Source organism: Triplophysa dalaica, chromosome 16, assembly GCF_015846415.1.
Source record: "Triplophysa dalaica isolate WHDGS20190420 chromosome 16, ASM1584641v1, whole genome shotgun sequence".
In the NCBI taxonomy this organism is placed as follows: Eukaryota; Metazoa; Chordata; class Actinopteri; order Cypriniformes; family Nemacheilidae; genus Triplophysa; species Triplophysa dalaica.
The window spans coordinates 16,246,343-16,269,715 of record NC_079557.1 but is presented as its reverse complement, the minus strand read 5'-3'; the positions used below and the strand labels follow the sequence as shown (position 1 = coordinate 16,269,715).

General features: G+C 38.9%; 1 protein-coding gene across 3 annotated transcripts in view; it reads left to right on the top strand.

The window, feature by feature from the left end:
• The window catches only part of slit3 (slit homolog 3 (Drosophila)), a 197,055-nt gene that overhangs the window by 46,364 nt on the left and 127,318 nt on the right, over window positions 1-23,373 (top strand). For all 3 annotated transcript variants that reach the window (XM_056770348.1, XM_056770347.1, XM_056770346.1), the window contains exons 3-5: window positions 6,791-6,862; window positions 8,799-8,870; window positions 12,047-12,118. In XM_056770348.1, coding sequence (XP_056626326.1) covers window positions 6,791-6,862; window positions 8,799-8,870; window positions 12,047-12,118 — 216 coding nt within the window. The remainder of the gene's footprint in view (window positions 1-6,790; window positions 6,863-8,798; window positions 8,871-12,046; window positions 12,119-23,373) is intronic.

Here is a 23,373-nt window from a genome sequence, read left to right as displayed (position 1 = left end):
TGTGCATTTATTTGAAATGCTTTTCGCCCTTTGACAGCTCATATGATTTTGCACTCATTAGTAGCTCCTGTCTCAACTGTAATATCCCATTTCAGTCACTCTCACATGCGCGCTCTGTAATTTGCACCAGTTACGCACACATATTTTTGAGTTTAATAGCAAATTCTCTCCACCATCATCATTGCAGCACCCTTGCAGTTGGCATTTAAGGAACATTGTGGCGCTTTTTTGGCTTTCGGTCCACTTACTCTCATCAAACATTGTGTCAGGAGAGAATGGACCAGTTTCCTTCCTCTTAAAACACTTTGGGTGTCTTAACCGTCTTGTTGTGTCTGGTGGTTGAGAGACCACAAGGCCATTGTAATACCTTGAAGATATTAACTGAACATTATAGTATCAGGTTGATGCCTTGGGAGAAGTTCTTATTTTTGTTTATAATCTTTCCAATAAGATTGTTTATGATTAAGAGGCTTCACACATGACAAATGCTACGTATGTTTGTGGGCTTCAAGTCTTCTGCTATTAACATGGATAATATAACGACTTTTTGCGTGCTAAGATTGTCTGACTAGATAACTTTTATTGAATTTTCTCATGCTAAGATTCTCTGCCTTGATATCATTTATTAAATTTTCTCATGCTAAGATTCTCTGCCTTGATATAATTTATTGAATTTTTCAGCAATGTGTTTTCAAATTGAGCCGAAACGGAAACAACTTTCTTAAAAGGGCATGCATGCCTTGTGGATGCCACACTTTTGAAAAGATGTGGATGTAGACGCATTAAACTTTAATGGTGATTGTCTACTGTAAAGCAATCAAATAATTTTAAATGAGTAAAAGTAAGATCAGTCTTCCTTATTCTACATCTTTAGGAGTTCTGGTGACACCAAACGCTTAAGTTAATCTCAACAGAACATGATCGATAATGAATCAGCGTTAGACTGGCATCTTATTAAAGTTTCCCTCATGTTCAAGTATTTGTACGTCAGCATCTGCTCACGCAGATGTTTACCCCGGTTTTATAATGCTTTATTCTCCCAGGGCAGGAGTCAGCGGGATGGTGCGTGTGTTTGTTGTGCTGGTGTTGGAGCGAGTCAGGAGGTGGGTTTGTGGTCTCCGGTGCCCTGCTGACCTCGCCGGGCATATGAGGAGCATATGTGAAGTCTCTCACTCAGCGAGCATTCACACGGCAGCCTGCCAGACAGCTTTGGGCAAAGACTTGAGGAATAGATCCACCACCCAACCTTAAAAACCGTATGGAAATATTGAATGTGCCTCATTCAGTCAGTACATCAAAGCTCAGAGCTGGCAGAGATGGACGTGCACTGTCTTCTGTGAGTCTGGAAGCCAAATACCTCTCATCTCGAAGAGGTCAATCAGAAAGACAGGGACGCTCAAGTCCACTTATGGTCCAAGTTTGTGTAATACTTTTAATGGGCTTGATAATGCGCACGCCTCCAGTCTTTTTTCAGGTTAACTTGGGCTCTTGTTTTGGTGGCCTCGTCACCAAAGCAACACATCAAGGGTTTCTCATCGACCCGTTTCTGAATATAGCTGGAATTGACATAGTGTTTATCCTAAGTTAACAAATATGAAGAAAACTGTGTTGGTTTTATGCCTTTGTTTCTGTGATGTTAACCATATCAGAGACCCAAACATTGGGTTGCAGCTAGCAACCAGTAAACATAGATTCGAGCCAGAGTTTCCGAATGATTTGATCTGGACTTTTACTGAGCCTTTCGTATGCACATACAGAAAGACATTATGTGTCGGATACAATGTTGAGAAGTAACAAGCTAAGTAGCGACATTTTATGAAGAAAAGCCGTGTGGTCTAGATTACTGTTTTAATGTATTTTGCTTATAGTTTTAAAGCAAAGTACATGAAAATTGACGATTTGTTTAATCTAACTAAAAGAATTGTGTGGCACTTCAATAGCATTGTCTATTTTTTTATTGGTAGTATGTAGGGGAGATATGTTTGGTCAAACTCAGTTTAATTCTATTAAAACTATTATCTGCTTTATTTAATAGAATTTCTCCCCTTAGATTGGCTCAATCGCTACAATAGCTGTGTAGTAGAGTAGGCGGGGCGAGACTGTGGTTCGAGTCCGGTGAGTAATTGTGAATGAGCGCCAGCTGTGCGCACACCGGGCTCGAATCACGTAGGAGATAGGGAGCATATAAAAGGAACGAGCGACCGGACCGTCGAGGAGAGAGGACCGTGCCCGAACTTGTGTTATGGTTGTATTTGTATTAATGTTTATGTTTTGTTCGCCGGCGGTCGTCCGTGAGGGTCCGCCGGCTGTTATATTACTTTATTAAATGTTTAAAATGTCTTCCGGTTCCCGACTCCTTCCTTCCTTTTTATGGAGATTAATTACAAGCTGCTTGTTATTTATTGCTGTTAAATGGAATAGTAAAAATAAATGAATATATTCGAGAAATATAATATAATAATTTAAATCATATGAAATATTAATTTTGAAATTAAATAATCGCGATTAATCGATTTATAGCACTAGATTTAGTATTTAATTGTGCAAGTACTAACAAAAAAAGGTGGATTTACTGTAGTTGAACTACATTGAGTTTTAAGTAGCTCGTTGTTTTGGAGGTAACACAAGCAATCATCACTTATTTAAAAAAAAAATTTTAATAAATAATACTTTTTTCCCTGAATCACAAATCGGATATTTTCAAAAATATCTAGTGTTTTTTTGTTTGTAGAGTTGAAGTCAATGTGGTTTACCAACTCACAAGAAAATATCTTCTTTTGTGTTCTGCAGAAGAACACAAGTTTTAACTGACATCAGGGTGATTAAAAGAACTTTGATATTTGAAGTTGATATTCACAGAATATTCTTTTTCAGTGGTTGGGTCACTTTCTTTTAATTGGAATTTAATGGCGTCTAGTTTCAAAGTTTGGTGGCGGGAAGGGGGATTTTCTTTGCTATCCATAAAGTCCAAGATGAGACTTGTAATTGATAAGTCTTTTGTAGCCTGACTGTCATATTGACTTTCACGCCAAAGTGTTGAAACTGCCCTTGTCACCTCTCAGCCAAGCGTTACTCTTGTAATTTAAGAAGTCATATAGGGTGCAGGAACACCAGGCTGTCCGGACTATTAGTTTGGATTGAAAACAAACAATCGACTAAACACTCAAAAGAAAGAAATATGAAATAATTCATTTATGTCTGCTCTGCTTAGCGTGAAGTGAAAGTCCTTCAGCCGAGAATGCATCCAGACACATCCGTAATGAAAATATTTACTAAATGAAACTCACCCGAGATGGAAACTGTCAGCGTTGCTCATACACAAAGGAGAGGAGCGTAAAGATGCGCTGGCCTTTTCATTTTCACCGTCTCCATCTTTCTTGGTGATGAGTTGGCCTTTATCCCTGATGCAAAACCAATCCAACCCCAAAATCCAATCACTCCTACAGTCATACTGAGTGATTTTCAGGGTTTATCACAAATGCCATTGACCAGAGACAATACGCAATCATCACTAGCAAAATTGAAGCCATGCTAGATAATCAAGAGTAAGAAATTAATTTTTTGCGGCTAACATTTTATTACAAACCCCCAAAACTGTAAAGTATAGCCGGGTCAGCTGGCAAAAGACAAGAAGTGTGGAGGACTCTGTGACAGTTTCAGTTATGTTGTACATCACAGAAATGGTATTAGTGCCGCGGGGAATTCTGGGACAGGACTACATGTGTCCAGTAGAGATGATTAGATTAGATTAGATTCAACTTTATTGTCATTACACATATACAAGTACAGTGTAACGAAATGTAGTTTAGGTCTAGCCAGAAGTGCAATTAGAAGTGTGGGGTAACCACATGGCTGCTGGCTCCATGGCTCATGGGAAATGAAAGACCCATGTGAACAATAATACACCCCCTTTATTTCATCTCACACAAGTGCAAACGAACAAGCGTTCCGGCACAAAACGTCCAGAGGAGCTGGGAAAACTAACGACTCTGTTATGGGAATGTGGGAACGGTTTCCACTTGAAACACACAACACAACCCGATAAGATTAAAATGTCCATATCAATGTGCAGGCTTTAGTATCTGATAAGTGTGTTACGCGACATTGGCATGCCATGTTGAATTACGTCTTTGAAGCAGAAATGGATCATTAATACAGTCAAGTAATGAAGAGATAATTGGAGACCGAAATTACAGCACTCCGCTGCTGACAGTTATGACAGCCAACTTGTGTATTGCAAAAGTGAAGGGCAGACAGAATCTAATGTTGTGCTTTTATATTCGAGAGGCATTTAGTAATTATTCAATGTACGGAGATGAGATAAACTTGTTCTGAAATTATGAGGAAATTAATTAACACATGGATATCGTTCAAATTGTTAACATATTCCAGTAAACACCCATCAAAGCGGATCAAACCAAAGGTCCAAGAGGAAGAAACTCATTTTAGATTCGAAGTAGCGATGGGGTTTTCAAAAGGAAATGGAGCATACATATCAGCCTTTGTGGACCAAAGCGTGGCTTTGAGAAAAAGAACAGAAGATTACGACAGGAAACACATTGTGAAGCAGAAAATCATACAGAGAACGAAAATGCGACTTTTGGGGCTTTGTGAGTTAAGGGTACCTCAGAGGCCTGCCGTGTCTCGGTTTGCGACACAGTCAAAATATCCCCCAGGCAAATTGCAGAGATTCTTCTCTTTGTTTGGTGCCGTCCTGAAGTGCTCCTGCTAGAAGCAAAGCACATTGGCGGAGGGGTCTGCAGGCTAATGACCCGGAAGAGTCGGGTAGAGATGTCTGACGCCATGTGAGGGCGGCCGGACCCCCGAGGGGCTGCATTTTCTGTGTGGAGCACCTGCCGTTTGAATGGCTACCTTATCCCCTCAACAAATTAAAGCAAACAATAGCCAGTAGGGGGCTGCAGTATCTGTGAACTCCACCTTGTCAGGGTGACCGGAGATTTGATTTAGTTCATCTTAGTTTGCTCCCCAGGCAGTTTACTCATACTGTAAATACGTGACAGGGGGAAAGATTTCTGGATTGAGGAGAGGGAATGGCACCAGGGGATATGTGAAGAGTTCTTGGTGGGATTAAATTGCAAGCAGGTGAGAGGATATGAGCTGAGAAAAGGAGGAAGAGCGAGTTACTGGGAGATAAGAGTGGGAAACAGAAAAAGGAGAAATAGTGATGTGCAGCGAGAAAGAGAGATTTTGTGGAAACGGAGTAAAAAGCTGTGTGAAAGATTGTGTTACGTTTGATTTGAGGCTAGATTGAGGGCTGTGATTAAAAAAAACAGTGACCTACCAAACAGGACAGCAGTTTTGGGAACATACAAAGTTTTCCTAAACTATAATTTTGAAATGTTTTTCTGAAAAAGTATCTTAAATTCCAGAATAATCTGTAAGAAACAAGATATATATACTTATAAAGCAAAACACAATCTTTAAAAAATGATAAATGTTCATTGAAAATGTATAAAAAACATAATTTTACATGAACCTTTTTTTCCCCTAGACATTCCACTTTTTTATTTTAGGCATCAACTTGACTATAATTTGTTAGATGTATGCTTTAAAAAAAGAAATAGACCTCAACAGAAATTCAGAAAAGATATTTATTATATCTTATGTTATGCATTTTACTATAAATGATTATTAAAACATGTTTCAATATCAGGAGACAGCAGTACTTAATTATATTAGTAATTATTTTTCTGTTTAATTCTACATTGTTTTTAAAATCATAGGAATTTTAAACATAACCAACGGATAAAGTGCAGAAGAGGATAATGTTCGAAGCCAGCATCTGCAAATCGCTTTGTCCCCTCCAATATGTTTCCTATATGGCTCATATTAGTCTGCTTGATGTGAGTTCTGTGGTTCTGGGGAAATCTTTTGAAATCCAATATGCCTTTAAATCAGATTTATAAATGTTTATGTATATTATGAGAAACACACTGAGACGGGCCAACATTAGTACGTAAGTGCGTCTGTGCCATTACACGTCACTATACATTCCTCAGCCATAATTTTTTCAGTGTGGCGGCTCTCCAGTAAACAGCGTCCACAGAGAACGTCAATTCACATAGATGGGCATGCATTATTATTTTTCTGAATGTATATGTTTTTAGACATGCATAAAACTGATAAAGGAAGGGCCTTGGAAAAGCCTAAGGTATCGAGGCGAGTGGAAAAATACTTTGGCAATATGTATTTATTCTGATGCAAGGAGGGACGTTTTCCAAACAGAAATGTTTCCATGCAATCTGTCATCCTCGAGCAGTCTATTCTCATCTTCTCATTCGCTTTGCTTACATACAGAACACAATATCAGACAAACATGCCACTTTGAAATTTTTCAGCATTTAGCTGGCCTAGTTTTGTATAGAGAAGAAGAAACAGACCCAGCTAAACAAATCAAAAGAAAAGAATTGTATTGTATACAGTTATTGTACAAAAGACAGAAACGGGCAGGTGCACGCCTACGTGACCCTGAACCGCATGCGTGTTTGTGTGTGTATATGGGAGCATTTAGAGTCAAGGCAGCTTGCTGAAAGGAAGTCACCTCCAGCTTGGTGAATATGAACCAAATGAAGAGCTGAAGTTTCAGATTTGGTTTTCTTCAGCATGGTACTAATACTTTGAACACTGTTGTCCTGCATTTATCTGGTGAGGCCATTAATGCAAGTCCAGCGAGCCTGTGTAATCAAACTGTCTTTGTTTGCTTATGATGTTTGAAAGGATAATCTAAAATAAATAGTATAACTTTCTTTTTTGTGTCTCCCCCTTGCAGGGATATGGACAGGAATAACATCACCAGGATCACCAAGGTGGACTTCTCTGGCCTCAAGAACCTGCGCGTGCTGTAAGACCTAACTATAACTTTTTTAGTTAAAACATCTTTACTTTGCAGTCGCCCCTCCTCTTCCCTGTTGTCTGTACAGTCAAAGCCATCAAAGGTTTTGACGCTGAAAGCAGGGAGGATTACGCCGGAATCATAATAAAACAAACCGACATTAAAGCTGAGTAAATCCGACACGTTGAATGTGAACCTTTGACTTCGCATGAAGTCATCGGCTTGGGCTTAGTCAATTTTTTAGCCTGTTCTCAAGTTTGAAGAATATGTAACTATATATTTCACATCAAAAATGCATAACTGAACCTTTAAACTAAACAGATGACGGGTGGCTTGCCCCAGAAAAGGTCCGAGCCAGCCGTGATCCGGCGGGGCCGTGGTGTGTTCTCGAAAAAGTGTGCTATAGCAGCTTAATGACTGTAATCATGTATTTCTCTACGCTGTTTTCTTCCTGAACGCGAGCTCGTAAAGAGAGAGGCCGGTAGATAAAAATAAACAAGAAAGAAACTGACAAAAAAACGCCCAAGAGGGCAGTTGTGAGTAGTGGATGGCTGGCGGGCAGTGCTGAGGCAGTTTAATACCAATTTTGGTACATCAAAACCAGTCTCTCCCTGCTGCCTGTGAACTGTCTCTGCGCCCCTTATCTCCATTTAATTCGTTTGGTTTGCCAAACAAGCCTCCAATCGCACCTCTGTACTCTCCCACGGATGGGCTTCACCCAAGGACGTAGATCTTTTTCACCGAGGGAAGTGCCGCCTGGGACCTGCCTGTAAACCAGCACTTAGTTAGTGCTTAAGGCAAGAATAACAAAAACTGTTACATGTGTGTTGCTTCACCCCTTCAATAGAGAGGTCTTCGGCTCTCCACGTCACCCCCTGAGAAGGGAAAGGTGTTTGTCTGTGTCCCATATGTTTCTCTGAAAAACATTTCATTAAAGACAGGGACAAAGAACAGAGATGTTGAAAAATGATAAAAAGGACTGTTACGATTCCTTGGCGCACACCAAAACCCATCTGGTTGGGATTGAATGGGATTACTTGTAATGCGAATACATAAACCACGCTGGGGTTGATCCCCCATTTGTATGAATGAGCCAGATAGTTACTCAGACTCAAGATTTATGTGAGGTGTGAGCTACACGATACATTTGTTATCAGCAAAGAACGCAATTATTGCGAACGAATCAATTTGGGCTCGACCACTCAGAGTAACGTTGCTTGCGCTTTTGGCCTCTCGGCTGGGTTGGATCGTTTCTGAAAGCTGTGGTATTCATAAAATAAGCTTTGTGCAGTGCCTAGCCAAATGGAGCCAAGTGTCTCATCTCGTCCTGACAAAATAATATGACAAAAACATGGATAAATGAATGTTAAAACAGCTGCATGTCTAAACATTTGCTTTAAAGAGATTGTTCAGAACTCCTGTGGGACCGCCAAAGCAGAATTCCTTTTTAAAGGCACTGGTTGTGTTTTTTGGTCAGAGATCACATCTTTTTTAGGGGCGCGCTTGTGTTATCCGGTGCCGAGTGTCAGTTAGTGGCTGACACGTGTGCGTCCAATGCGTGTCGCTGAACGTTGAATCTAATTCAAAGAGACTCAAATCTAGACAAGAAATAGCCACAGAGATGTGCCGTCTTTGTCATAATTCAGGGCCCTTAAAAATTTCCAGATGCACTACAAAGTCGTCAGAAGAGAAAGCCTTCCAGAATGTCGCAGGCACGTTGGAAGCGAGGTCTTTAGAGGCAACCACACAATTCATAAAATAAGAAGGAAATCTGCTTTGGTTTTCACGAGGAAAGGCTTTTGCTTATCATTTGCTGTTGTGACAAAGTGAAGTCGTGCTAAGGTTTTCTGCTTCTCTTTCAGCTGTCAGCTCAGTCCGTCAGGGTGAGTTAAAGTTGAATCGCCAGAGCTGATTGGATAATGAAGTTGTTCTTGTTCCCCCGCAGGCATCTGGAGAACAATCAGATCAGTGTGATCGAGAGAGGAGCATTTCAGGATCTCAAACAGCTTGAACGAATGTAAGTATCTGGAGAGACCAAAGCAATAAATGATCGTCCAAACAGTTGTTTCAAAGTAACTAAGATGAAGACTGGATCAATGGGAAAATGTTTAAAGCCACACTTGACACTGTCATTAATTCTTGACCCTTTCGTCGTTCAAAACCTGTATATGAATATATTGGAACACAAAAGAAGACATTTTGAGAAATGTCTCAGTGGTTTTGTATCCATACAGTGGAAGTCAATGAGGGCGAATGTTATTCAGTTGCCATCATTCTTCAAAAGATCTATTTGTGTTTTGCAGAAGAAAGTGATACAGGTTTGGAATGAAAGAAAATAAGGTTAATTATGAATATTTTTTTTTTCTAGAAATCTATTATGGTAAATGAAGTGCAACTCCAGTCTCATGCTTCAAAAATTCTGCTGTTGAAAAAAAGACCCCATTTTTCTCCATGTTTCCAATTGATCTCGACAGTTTCTCAAAGTCTGCAGTCAAAATTCACATATTTCTGTATGCTTATGGGCAGATTTCCCATTATATTCTCTAAAGATAAATTATTCATGCTTTATTGTCAACAAAAATCTAACAAAATTTGCATAAAATATGCATAAAATAAAAAATTAAACATCTGAGCAATATCTATTTTGCAGTTATTGAGTACCCTATTGACCCTGTCAGTTTCAATCTAAAAGCCATTCACAAAGCCAGAAACCTTACGGGTTTTATTGAGACATCAATAACTTTCAAGTTTTTAATTGTAACTTGCACTTCAACTCATGGATTTACATGTACGTTTGCACTCCAACATCTGGGAAGCAGCCATTTGCTCTTTCCTTGTGAGAATCTTCACACTTCCCAGTGAAATTGACCATTGGGTCAGACCAAACATGAAAGCTATTACTGCAGTTGGACAAGGTCAAAGAACGTCTGGACTACGGTAAGCATCCCGGAGTTTGTTTAAATGTGACTGTCTCAGCGTGCTTCATTCTTTGTAAATGTTTACACGGTTCTGTTAGCGTTTTACCAAATGTATTGGAAGCTGCTGCCACGTGCTGGTGAAGAACAACGTTAGAATAAGCAGCCATCATGTCAAGAAACAATGTTTGTCAGTTTGTTTGCATCCAATGAAGGGTCTGTCTCCATTGCGTGTTTGTTGGTTGCATTGTGTCACTTGTTTTTGGAATTTCACAATGTCCACCTTAATAACCCACTCTCACCAGTGAGACGTCCGGGGCGTCATCGCAGTTTCCCTCGGTCCGACACCCCAGTGCGACTTTTTTACTTGCTGTTATTGTGACCCAGCAGGCATATAAACATAAGTAGCTTGTCTGACCCCACCAGCAAAGTGCTGTAGAATTAATATGGCACCAGAAGGAACTTGAGATTTTCACGCTACACGCTAGAAATGCCTAGTTTATTAACCACGGTTCAACAAGGGTCGAGTTTGAAGGGAACACCCCCTCAAACCATGACATCAAAGCATGTGGACGGATTTGTGTAGTGCGTTTACAAGTTGAATCGATGCTTCTGGATATGTCTTTATCAGGGTCACATCTAAAGGCTTCAGCTTTAACTGATGGTGTAGAGACACAGAAGTAAAATTTATTGCTCAGATGTTTCAGCTTTTTCATAATTAAATAATAAATCCGTTGACCAATGTTACATTGAACCCTTGTGTGGTGTTTGGGTCTGTGGGACACGTTTTCAGTGTTTACAAAGTTTACAGATTTTTTATTTAAAGTACATTTTTACATTTAAATGTGATAGTTTAGCACTTTCATCCAAAATGACGTACAGTTAAAGAGCTACCTTTATGTAATACATTTGATTTAACAGACGTAAATCAATGCAAAAAAATTATAAAAATATGAACTTTAAGTTGCTTGTAATTGGAATGAAGTAGACATCTGTTAAGTGTATTTACAATTTTTATGGCTGTATTTATTACGCAAATATTGCAGTGGGTCCGTAGAACAGCAAACATGGGCTGTGTAGCAAAGCACTGAACACCATACAAGCATTAAGTGTAAACTTTGACTGGAAAAATTGGGTACATATTGATGCAGCTGTTTAAGTTTGTATTAAACTCTGTGACTTGTTATTGTAGATTTTGGTGTCTACAAATTTTGAGGGAACTAGAAGAAATGCATAAAAGATCTTCCGGGGAAAAATCATGTGAAAGACAAGTTGCTTTCCATTTAATCCATTTAATCTGTGGAGAAACAATTGAGATGCAGTGTATAAAAAATGTAGTAAAAATACGAAATTCCGGAAATATTTTTTCTGCCTGTAAAATTACAATTTTACCGTTTTTGACCGAATTTCAAAAAGAAACTATAAAAAATCCTGTAAAAAACTGTTGTTGGCAGCTGGGGTGCCAGAAATATAGATTTTTTTATTTTAACATAACATGTTTTCTTGTAAACTTGTTGTCTTTTTCTGTAACTTTTGGTATTTCAAAAATACTAAAAAAATCTGTTATTTTTTTTTGTCTTTTGGACAAATTTTTGTGAAAAATCTGTAAAATTCAGTAAAATAATGTTGTTTACAGTATTGATGTTATCCTATTTTTAGACAAAGCAAAAACTCTCTCTTTGAAAAAGGTCTATTAGTAAAAGGGCTATAAGTCATAAGAGATGCTAATAGTAATGTTCCTCCTCCACATACCTTTGCTTAGCTCTATGACCCTGCATCATATCATTAAAATACTCCCATGATAAGGGTCATCCTACAAAAGCCCACTGTCCGCCTGGCCAGGCTCATTTAAAGAGCACTCCTGGAGATAACATAGGCCATCCTCAGAGGAAGTATACATATTTCCCATCAGCCCTGCACAGCTGTGACCTTTGACCATAGAATGTAGCTAGTGGCCAGTCTTGACGCCACTGATCCTCATGGCAACGCTGATTCACCTTTATTCCTTTAATCAGAAAGACAGATGGGTCGGTGTGTCTTTTGCATTCGTCTTGTCGTGTCATCCATATAGGTAATCCGTGCCAGTTCAAACATTCTGTCACACACACACACACACACACACACACAAACTCATTTTCATCGATCTGTGCTCTCTTAAGGTCAATCTCACGGTGCTTCCCTCGACTTTTTATGTCCGTCTCAGATTTTCTTTCCTCCGGGCTGTAGTTGTTTTGACCACACTAACTCCCGCCATTTGTCTGTCCTTTCTCCCTCACAGCCGCATCAACCGGAACCGGCTGCAGGTCCTTCCGGAGCTGCTGTTCCAATCCACACCCAAGCTGGGCCGGCTGTAAGTCACCACTTCCCTTTGATATCTGTGCCTGGAAAAGCTTGCAGTCAAACTTCCCACTGTTTGAATTTTGATCGTTGTACTGGAAAAGACCTTGCTTCAATATTTGACTTTCCCAAACAGTGTTTTAATAGCATGCTGTCGGTGCAAGGATATTTTCTGTGTTATTTCTCCAGCCCCTCCAGATGTGATTCTTTAAAACAGTCCGAGGGTCTGGGCCAAGCTTAATATGACACACTTTCGCTCTGTGCTACTAATGGAGAGGTGAAGGTGTACTAGAGGGATGTTTTCTTTGGACAAACTGCATTCTTGAAGTATTTTCCTAGTCTGCTTTGAATCGGGGACCAAGCTGAGAGTTTGGCTTGATAGTCTGGGAAGGTTTTATTTACAGTACAGTTGTTGATGAAAGTAACATGCTCACGTTAGGTACTTGTTGTTACAGTGAGTCAGTAAGGAAAACAAATCTGACATAATTTATTCAAAACATGCCTTTTTTTCTGTGGAACACAAAATAAGATATTTAGAAAAATGTCTCCATACCATGGAAGTCAATCGATGTTGTTTAGTTACCGTTCTTCAAAATATATTTTGTGTTCTGCTGAAGAAAGAAAGTCATACAGTTTTGAAATTAGGGTTAAATTATATAATTTTTGAGTGGTCTATCTCCATTAAGACTTAGTTTAGTTTGGTGAGCTGCTTTGTGTTTCTGAACATTTCCATGAGGCTGCAAGGAACAGATCAGCTAGCCTTGATGTCTGCATTTCAAACTTAGCTGTTTGAAATATTACTCTGAAACAATTGTCTTTTCTCTTCATCAACAAACCGCAACAGTTGGTGTGAGCTGATACATGACACATGGCTGATCTAAGATATTGGCACTTGGTTTACAGAAATACAATTTTCTTCTATAGCAGTCACAGAGCAGACTTCAGTGTGTCCACCAGAGTGGAAAAAATCTGCTCGATACTGCCAAAATCTTCTTTAAAATTGACAACCCAGTGGTTGTTTTGTATGGTGTAGGGTGACTCTAAATGGGGTCAAAAAAATCCTTATACTGTATATTGAAAAATGAGAATGTTCATTTATTTCAGAATGTCTGAGTGTATACAGTGTCGAGTTAAGTGGAAAGTTCACCCAAAAATACAAGTCTGTCATTTATTCACCCTCATATTGTTCAATACCTGTATATGAGATTTGTTGTGTGGAACACAAAAGAGGAGATTTTGAGAAATGTCTCCCTACAATGGAAGGGTTTTGGATACCAATGCTCATCAAAATATCTTCTTTTGTGTTCTGTAGAAGAAAGTTATAAAATTTTTGTGAATTTTTTATTTTTATTCTTTCTCTTTAATGCACTCTTAATGCCTTCGTCACAGTTAAAAATGTGCAACAAAAAAAAATTATAGTAAGTAACAATGAATCCAGAAATCACTTGAACTTCCCCAGCAGATTATAATAGAGTCACCTGCTACCTTGCCTTTTTATTTGCATAGTCACACATTTCTTAACTTTTGAAAGCACTCACTCCAGTCCGCTGTCAATCCCACAATCCCCCATGCAAATCTGTGGCTCAGCCCCATTAAGAATGCTTTAAAACCACACTTATACAGTCGCATATTCTCACTGGACATTTGACAGTTACAATTAATCACACCGTCGTCATCTCTCAAATTATTTGTGTCCTCCCATCTTAATCCAACTAGGAGTAATGAAGTCTGTTCAGAGTGGGAGTGGTTTATTACAACCCTTGTAACTTGGCCTTGTCAGTTTGTTAAACTTGTTGACATTAGCGCGATATGAATGGTCTCGTCCGTAACCTTCCCATTCAAAACCTCAAGCCGGTCGGAGAACGCCAGCCGACCGCGTCACACGCGGTAAAGCGTTCGGCGGGGATCGAACATGGCCGGCAGGCCTGGAAACACTGACAGGGGTCAGGGAAAGGTAAAAAGCTAATTTAAATGCTGAGTAAGCCGGAGGAAGGAGCGCAATGAAATGGGAGCAGAGGGCGTCACAGATGAATAATGAAGGAAAGAGAGAGGAGGGTAGCCGAGTGTGGCGGGGTGTTGTAGGATGAATCTGGAGACATACAGACAGGTCTGCGGGCTGTTGGGGAGACGTGTGCGGAGGCTGTCTGTGGTCGGCGCTCCATGTATCCTGGAAATACTGTGGTTACAGTTTCACTGTGTGAGTTGTGTGGGAGAAATGTACCTCACATAAATGCAAGCGTACATACTTTTTAAGTTTGCCCTCCCTTTTCCTGTTCTTCGAGAGAAGGACGTCTTTCTATAGCCATCTAAACTTGAGGGATAGTGAAACGTGAATCAAGAATTAGAAGGTGGTCATGATTATGCCTGTTTCTTTTTATTAATAGTGCAGCTAAATGGGTCCCTATATTAACTTCAGTTCCTGTGCAGAGGAATGAAGGATATTTTGGTCAGTGATACCCATGAGACCCGACCACTCCCTGCCATTACCCCAAGCTCAGGTTGCATGTGATTGGTGCATTAAGAGGAATAGGGAAGCAGAATGCATCATCTTGTCTTATGTCTCCTTCCCCTCGGCCAATTTCAAGCTTTCCCTCTTTAATCTTCCCTGCGCAATCTTCCTAGCAGAATCGAAGCAGTTAGCTTGCATGAAACGACCGTTAAACAGCAGTCACGGCCACTCATAAGCTCACAGCTTGAATGGACCCCAACTTTCCCGATTACGGCTTCAAGGTTCCTCAGAGAACCCCAGTTTGTTTCCCTAGTGTTTGCATCACGGAGAGGTCTTTGTGTGACGATCCTGTCCTTTCTGTTCTTGGATTTCGTGCCTTGGGGACAGGGTTGTTTCAGTACCATGTCTTGTGTGTATGTTTTGTTTTATGTGGAGACACGTGGGGTATGTTTTGATAATTCGCCGCGTGTTCTCCGGTGTTCTGTGTAGCCCCGCCCCCTTGTTTCTCCGCAAGTCTTACATTAGTGTTTTATCTCTTATCACCTGTCTCCCTTTAATGTTTAGTCCTGTCACCTGCCCGTCGCTCTCCCTGTGTCATTATCCCTCGTTATTGTTTCCCTTCTTAAACCCTGTGTTTTCCTAGTCCTGTGTCGGTTCATTGTGTGTATTTTTATGGCCGCTGTACGTGCGCTTTACTCGCATTGCCATTTTCGTGTGGATTACCTTTTTTTCCTGTGGAGTACCATTTTGTGTTTGGATTTATTATTTACTAGCTGTTTTGTTCCCCTCGTGGAAAGTTTTCTGTTTTGTTGTACGGTTCTCTGTTTTGCCCGATCGTGGGTTTTGTTTTGTTTATTTAATAAAAGTCTCTGTTACCTTAATCTGCCTGCAACTGGGTTCTGCTCACACGCATTCCGTGACACTTTGTTTCTCCAAACTTCTTTTCTCTTTTTGAAGGATAGTTTTCTTTCTTCGAGAAGAAACAAATCGCTCTCTCACTCATCGGGTTATCTCTCCTCGTGCTCTGCTTTGCTCCTGTTGGCCTGGAGTGGTAAAGTTCAGCGTAACAGAGAGTCAGGGGGTCTGGCCCTCTCAGCCTTGCAAACACAAACCATCTCTCTGCTTCCGTCTGGGTATCAAACATGACTCTAGAAGTCTGCAAGCTCTCTCAAGTCGTCCGGCTCATCGGATCGCTTAATGAGCTCTCCTTAATGCATTCCAGAATGTTTCTTTACCATTTTTGTTTTTACAGAGTATACTAATATTTTAAAGCTGTGTGATGGCTTCTGGCAGCACAGTTATATGATTGGCTGATGATTTATTACCTCTTTTAGTATTGTAGCCCATAAAAAAAGATACAAAACATAGACTTTTACAATTTCATTCACATGGAAAATTCCCGACTGGTACTTTACCATGATCTTGATATGGGGCTGTGTGAGTTGTTTAAAATTTGTTACTATTAATTGCTGTTTTTGTTGTTTACTAAGGCTTTGCTACAGAAGGTGGTTGCTAGTGTGTTTTCCATTGTTGCTAAATAGTTGCTATAGGCCAGGTCAAATGAGTTTGCCTTGTTAACATCAACTTGGTTTGAAGTGCATCTTGCAGTTCGCCTCAAGTTAAGGAAAAATCCCTTAATTTTGCTCACTTTAAAACAGTTAATGGCAATAATGGGAAATGAAAACTCATAAATTAATATTTGGGGAACTGACGGTTCCCCATGTGGTTTATAAATGCAATTGTCTGTTACCAGTGTTGTAACTAATGTCGCTGTATAGACCGTTTCATCGGACGCATGATTGAACAAGGTTAACTTCGTGTTTTTGTTTGGCAATATTACAATTATTTTTATTTGTTTAATCTTAATATTAATGTGTATTATTATTTTACTATATAATAAGTATATCAAATAAACAATGTGTTGAATATTGTTGTATGTTCATTTTATTAAGTAAACAATTGTTAAATGGGTCCTGTAGTTTGGACGCATTTAAAGAAACCTTTTGTTACATTGACATCTAGCGGGTGAGCCTGTTATCGCAGTCTAAATTCAAAATATTGGAGAGACAAGTTTAGCCAAGTAACGGTTCTTCTCTGTTGTTTTTGTTTGTTATCGGATTCAGAAATAATGTACAGGCACTCTATTGTTTAGGAATGTGTACTGGAAGTTAAGTTGGGGGTCACAAAAGTGAGCATGCGCAGTAATGTTTGTTTATGTTGTTAACAGGACACTATAAGCTTTTCCTTGGGTATAGCAATACACTTGAATTTGTTTACTGAGCTGATGGAATTGGCGAATGCAGAAATGTCGTTTGAAAACTCTTCCATAGGCAGGGGAAGGGAGGTGCTTTGTGTACCGACTCCAACACAGAACTTACATAGTGTCGTAGTAGCCGGAGTTGAGGCTGCTCTGATAGCAATAGGAGTAGAATCGTCCAGTTAAGAGTTGTTCTACCACAGACATCATTTTAGAGAAAATAATTTTAGGTAAAAAAACTACAAAGTGTTGCTTTAACTTGATTAGGCATGTGTTTCCGCTGATGGTATCTTTTTGGTTTCTGAGGGTTTTTTTCGTTTTTTTTCCGTTTTTTTGTTTGCTAATGTTAATCTAAATGCTTAGAGAAACAATTTTTCTCAACTAGCCACACAACTCCAGGTATCGTTGAGGTTCATAGCTTAAGAAACATGACAATCTACATAATAAATTCTTAGTGTAAGGGGTGTTTGCAAGATCAATAGTGATAGTTACAAGCAGTTGTTGCCAAGCGCTGCTGTGAAAATGGTGATAACAAGTACTAAGGGATAATACTCTGTGTCATTCTATGTCAGCTATTCTTCTACCAAAAATAACTGGCTAATAATTTAACATGTCTCAAGCACGTAAACCATACAGCTCTGGCTCAGGGTTTTCAAAAGTGGCCCACTGATTGTTTTCAGAGAAATGAATCTCAGAATCCAGCCAAGCATTTTCCAAAATAGGGCTGTGCTCAGCCGGTTTCAGAAAGCTAGACAGCTTTGTGATTTACTCCAAAGACATATTTAGATAAATACAAGCTACAAAGACTTTGGAGTCCTGACAGAAAGCCAACTATATACAGAAAGCTCAACTTAACATTTTGTCTTGAATGGTGCTGGTTTCCCAGGGTTGTGAGCTGATTGATGTGCATCAAGGGAGGTTGAAACTCACAGTTTGGATAGTGGGTTTTGTAGTGAGATATGGATAAGGTAACCCCCAAAGACAGATCCATCAGAGAAATATTAATTATACTTTTAGAAATTACCTCCCATAACCCTCTGTGTTGTTTAATATAGATGGCATTGACAGTAGCTTCTTAACCTTGTCAGAAGTGTTTGTGGGTCAAACAAAAACCAAAGTGACAGCTGCCCGAGTTACTGCTAACACAGCACTTTCAGTTTTTTGATGACAGGAAGAAAACAGTAAATGAATCAGTTTGCTCTGTATTTGGTTGCTTTGCTTTGTCTCATGGAGCCACTATATAGAGAGAATGTCAAGAAAAGTGTGAATGAAAGGTTAGTTGTTTATAAAAACATTTTAAAATATATTTACACACTTTGCGAAATATCTATTAGAATTAAAGTTTGTTAAAGGTCAGAAATGTGCCCAGTATTCTTTTACACAAATAAAGGACTATAGCGCACTATAAATTGCTACCAGGAAAAAACTGAACAGAAATATGGAGCAGCTAAATGCAGATGTCCAGGATAAGACTACAGCCTTATGCTTCACCACAATCTGTAGTTTGCAGCTGAAGGCAAAATCTAAAATGTTGGCTATATATTTTATTGGGCAGGAGGTTTATATGCGTGTTGTGTGCACTGAAATTTACCATTACACGTGTTAGTAATTTAGCATCCAAATAAAGGAAAATATGCACGATAAACATTTAACTGGTAAATTTAGATACAGTTAAAACCTCTGCTTTACATTGTTGGCAAGAAATAACAAATAAACACGCTGGAATAAGCGTTAAAAAGCAATGCTTGTTTGGTTATCTTGTCTTTTTAAAAACAACAATCTTTGCAAAGCAAGAGGCATGTTTGCAGTTGTGAAATGTACAGTAAAATTTCTCTCACTCCAGAAGGTAGTAGGTTAGAAAAAAGGATTACAGTTTTACTGAGGACTCTTGGCTTGCAGTTTTGTTGTATATTTTCCTCTTTCACAGCATGCTTTGGAATTACATTCTCTCCAAGGACAATATTTGTGCTTTTGTTCAGGAAACCAGGTGGAGGGGAAAGTTCCCTAAAAGATCCGGTTGACAGGTTGACTAAATTCAGGTAAATGGTGGGCTGTGGGAACTCTGTTTGCTGTATTTATGAGGGAGATAGTGTAGGACTGAAAGAATAATAAATCTCCTGCATAGTGTGGGGCCCACGGAGCCACCCAGTGTTCCAAAAGCTGCACTGCTATGAACGTTTTATTTTTGAGGGAATTCTGCTAACATCTCATACTGTTGGTGCAGAGCAGCATTGTGTCACTTGAGCAAGCTTGTTAGGTCTGTAGTACACATTTATTACATTTACATATATACTTACCCGAGAGAGAGAGAGAGAGAGAGAGAGAGAGAGAGAGAGAGAGAGAAATCATGGATCACTGAGTAATGTAGACTAAACTAGTGATTTACTTTTCTTACAAAAGTCTGATTGTTAAAAATTAACCTTAAAATCTGGAAGTTTTCAAAAAGCAAAACCAGATGTTTTTAATGCACTATAAGATAAATCTACATGGAGTCACGCATGGTTTGTAGAATGGTGTTGTGCCATTGTATTCATGTTTAAAGATTTCCTGAATGCTTAATTTCTTCCTAGTACAGTTTCACTGCTTATCTGATCAATTAGCCCGGGGCAGGTTTAATTATGATCATTATTTTGCTATTGATTTCTCGTTACCCCACAAAAATTATGTCGATAAAATGTCTCATGTGGTTGCTGAGGAATGTGAAAACCTGGAAGGAGACGCATGTAATGATTAAAAATGAATTGCAATTGATTTAAAAAGCCTGGGAAATTTCAGCTCTCTTTAAGTCACCAAAAAATTATTAAAGCAATTTATTTCCCAAGATTTGTTTGTTATCTAATTGTGCCGTTGTTGTTGTTAGTTCAGCGAAATGCATTTCCAAACCTGAATTACTTTTTTTCTACAGAACACAAAAGAAGATATTTTGAAGAATGTCGGTAAACAAAACAACATTGGCCCCCATTGACTCCCATTGTATAAAAATACTCAATTTTGATAAAAAAAACCTAAACACATTTCTCAAACTATATTTTTTTGTGTTCCACAAAACAAAGAAGTCGTACAGGTTTTAAACAGCGTTCTATATTGGGGCAAATACATGATTATAACATTTATTTGGGGTGATGCCCTTTTATTTTTCAACCTCTTGCCTCCAACCACCTAGCTACTTTCTGGAATGGAACACACGCACTAACACGCACACAAACACACTCACTTCATTTCAATTAATTCCTGATTTAGAAAGTGATGGTTCATTCTGATCTAAAATTACCAGCTGCAGACCAGAAAGTCCTTTCACAATCTGATTTGATGCATTTTGTTTAGCAGAAGAAAAGCGATTGCATTTTTGTTTGGTTCATTTCAGTACACATGACCTGCGTGTCAGTAATTGCTAACATGCAAAATGTGTGATATACGCTTGGAAAGTTCATTCATACGATGTCTTTACAGGGATCTGTACACTTCCCGGCCAAGTTGGTCTCAGGAGAAAGACCACAGGATCCCGCGCTACAGAAGCAGGAGAGAGGAGAAAGGGTCTAATTTGCCGTGTTGATCGAGGGCGCCTATAATTTGGGAAATAGTTTGGGGCCATTATGTGTCGGGGGGTTGTTTATCACAGGTGGTTCCCATGACGACCAGTTGAGATCGTAATTGGATTTAAATGGACAGAACTACTTGCACATGTTTTAAAGAGCGAGAACGAATGAAGTGCAGTGACCAGGCAATCTAACTTTCCTTCTTTAGCAGCGCAGCCTCCAAATGAACCTTTGGCCTCTTCCTGTTGTCAAAAATGAAACAGCAGGCCTCTCTAGTATCTTCGCTACAGCTCTATAAAAATCACCCTGACACTTAAGCTGTGAAGAATTAATTTGTTAAGTGGAGTTTGCTTATATGTTGTACAACTTATTCGAAGCCAAAACTTAAAGGGATATTTCAGCCAAGAACCAAACTTTCCTCATGTTTTACTCACCATCAAGGCATCCTGACTGAATATGACTTTTTTTTTAAGAATAATGCAGTTTGAGTTATAAAACCACATATCGTGTTTCCTCTAAGCGGTAGAATGGGAGTAAATGGGGGGCACGTTTTTGAAGCTCAAAATGTGCATCCATCGATCAAAAAAAAAAAAGATGTGAAAAGATGTGACTTTAATCTAGATTTAAATTGGGAGAGTGTGTCTGACCCTCGAATAGTATCAGGAAGGCTATTCCAGAGTTTAGGTGCTACGTATGAGAAAGCTCGACCCCCTTTGGTGGATTTAGTTATTCTAGGTGTTATCAAAAGTCCTGAGTTTTGAGATCGTAGAGAGCGTGATGGGTTGTAATGTGATAAAAGCTCAGTTAAGTAAGTAGGGGCTAAACCGTTTAAAGCTTTGTAAGTAATTAAAATGATTTTAAAATCAATACGATACTTAATGGGTAGCCAGTGAAGCGATGATAAAACTTGGGTTATGTGATTTTATTTTCTTGACCTGGTAAGAACTCTTGGCTGGCAGCTGCATTCTGAACTAACTGTAGTTTGTTTATTTATGATACAGGACATCCACTAACTAGAGCATTACAATAGTCAAGTCTTGAGGTCACAAATGCATGAATAAGCAACACATAAAATATTTCGTAATTTGGCAACATTTCAAAGGTGGAAGAATGTTGTTTTTGTGATATTTGAGATGTGATTTTTAAATGACAGGTTTCTGTCTAATATAACGCCTAGGTCTTTAACTGTATTTGTTGGAGTAACAGTGCAGCCTTCAATTTGCAGGTTGCAATCTGAGATATTCTGTTTACGTGTTTTTGGTGCTATAAGTAATATTTCAGAGTTTAAAAGAAGGAAATTACTAGTCATCCAATGTTTTATGTCTCCGATGCACTCTGCCAGTTTGGATAGTTTGAAGGAATCATCTGTCCTGATGAGATATATAGCTGAGTATCATCTGCATAACAGTGGAAGCTAATTCCATGTTTATTAATAATGTTGCCAAGGGGCAGCATGTATATGGTGAAAAGCAAGGGTCCTAAAACCGATCCCTGAGGTAATCCATAATTTACTTGCGTGAGATTTGACGATTTCCCATTTAAATGGACATATTGATATCTGTCTGTTAAGTAATATCTGAACCATTGTAGTGCCTGTCCCTGAATACCGGTATAATTGTGTAAACAATCTAATAGTATTTTATGGTCCACAGTCTCGGAGGCAGCACTAAGGTCAAGCAGGACTAAGAGTGAGATGTTACCTTTATCTGATGCAATAAGAAGGTCATTTGTAATTCTAACGAGCACAGTTTCAATGCAAGGATGCGGTCTAAAGCCAGACTAAAACTTTTCGTTTATGTCATTATTTTGTAGGAAAGTACACAACTGAGTGGACACTACTTTTTCTAGTATTTTAGACAAGTAAGGGAGATTTGAAATCGGTCTATAGCTTCCAAGTTCGTTGGGGTCTAAGTTTGTTTTTTTGATAAGAGGCTTAATTACAGCCAGCTTAAAGGGTCCTGGAACATGTCCTAGATTCATTGACAAGTTAATAATGTTATAAATGGGCTCAATTGCAACAGGTAGTATCTCTTTTAATAAAGCAGTCGGAATGGGGTCTAATAAGCATGTTGTCGGTTTGGATGTTGCAATAAGTTTAATTAAATCTTCCTGATTTATAGGAGAAAAACACTGTAGCTTTCTTTTTGGGTGATGGTTGATACTAATTCTTCAGACACACTTGGAGGTTTGGTTTTAGCTATGTTGTCTTGAAATTTTTTACAGAGAAAATCGAAAAAAATACATGAATTCATTGCTACCAAGGTGTGGCGGAATAGCCAGGTCAGGTGAAGTCTGTTTGTTTGTTAATTTAGCAATTGTACTAAATAAAAACATTGGATTGTTTTTGTTAGTTTCTATGAGGTTGGTTATGGAGGTGCTCGGCTTTTTCTGCTTTTAGTGCCTTTTTGTAACAATTTGCACTCTCTTTCCATGCAATTTTAAAGACCTCTAATTGGGTTTGTTTCCATTTGCGCTCCAGTTTATGTGTTTCTCTTTTTAGGGCGTGAATGGTGCTATTGTACCATGGTGCTATGATCTTTTCATTAATCTTTTTTGACTTCATAGGTGCGACTGCTTCTAGTGTATTAGAGAAAATAGTGCCCATGTTTCTGGTCATGTCGTCGAGCGATTCTATATTTTTTGGCAAGGTTATTAAAGGAGGGTCTATACACAGTAGCCAATGTGAAGAGAAAGCAATGTTTTTTTACTTTTTTTGGAACAATTATGTTCAACGCAAGCACTTCAAATGATTTAAATGTACGCTTTGTTCTCTTAGTTACGGTGAGAAAGTCTCTAAAGATTGTTGCGACACCACCACCTCGACCAACCGGACGTGGCTCATGCATATAACCGTAGCTTGGTGGAGTAGACTCATTTAGACCGAAATAATCATTTGGCTTAAGCCAGGTTTCAGTAAGGCATAGTATATAAAAACTGTTCTCTGTGATCATTTCATTTACAATAACTGCCTTTGGATTTAGTGATCTAATATTAAGTAGCCCAAACTTTAGGCGTTGGTTTTGCTC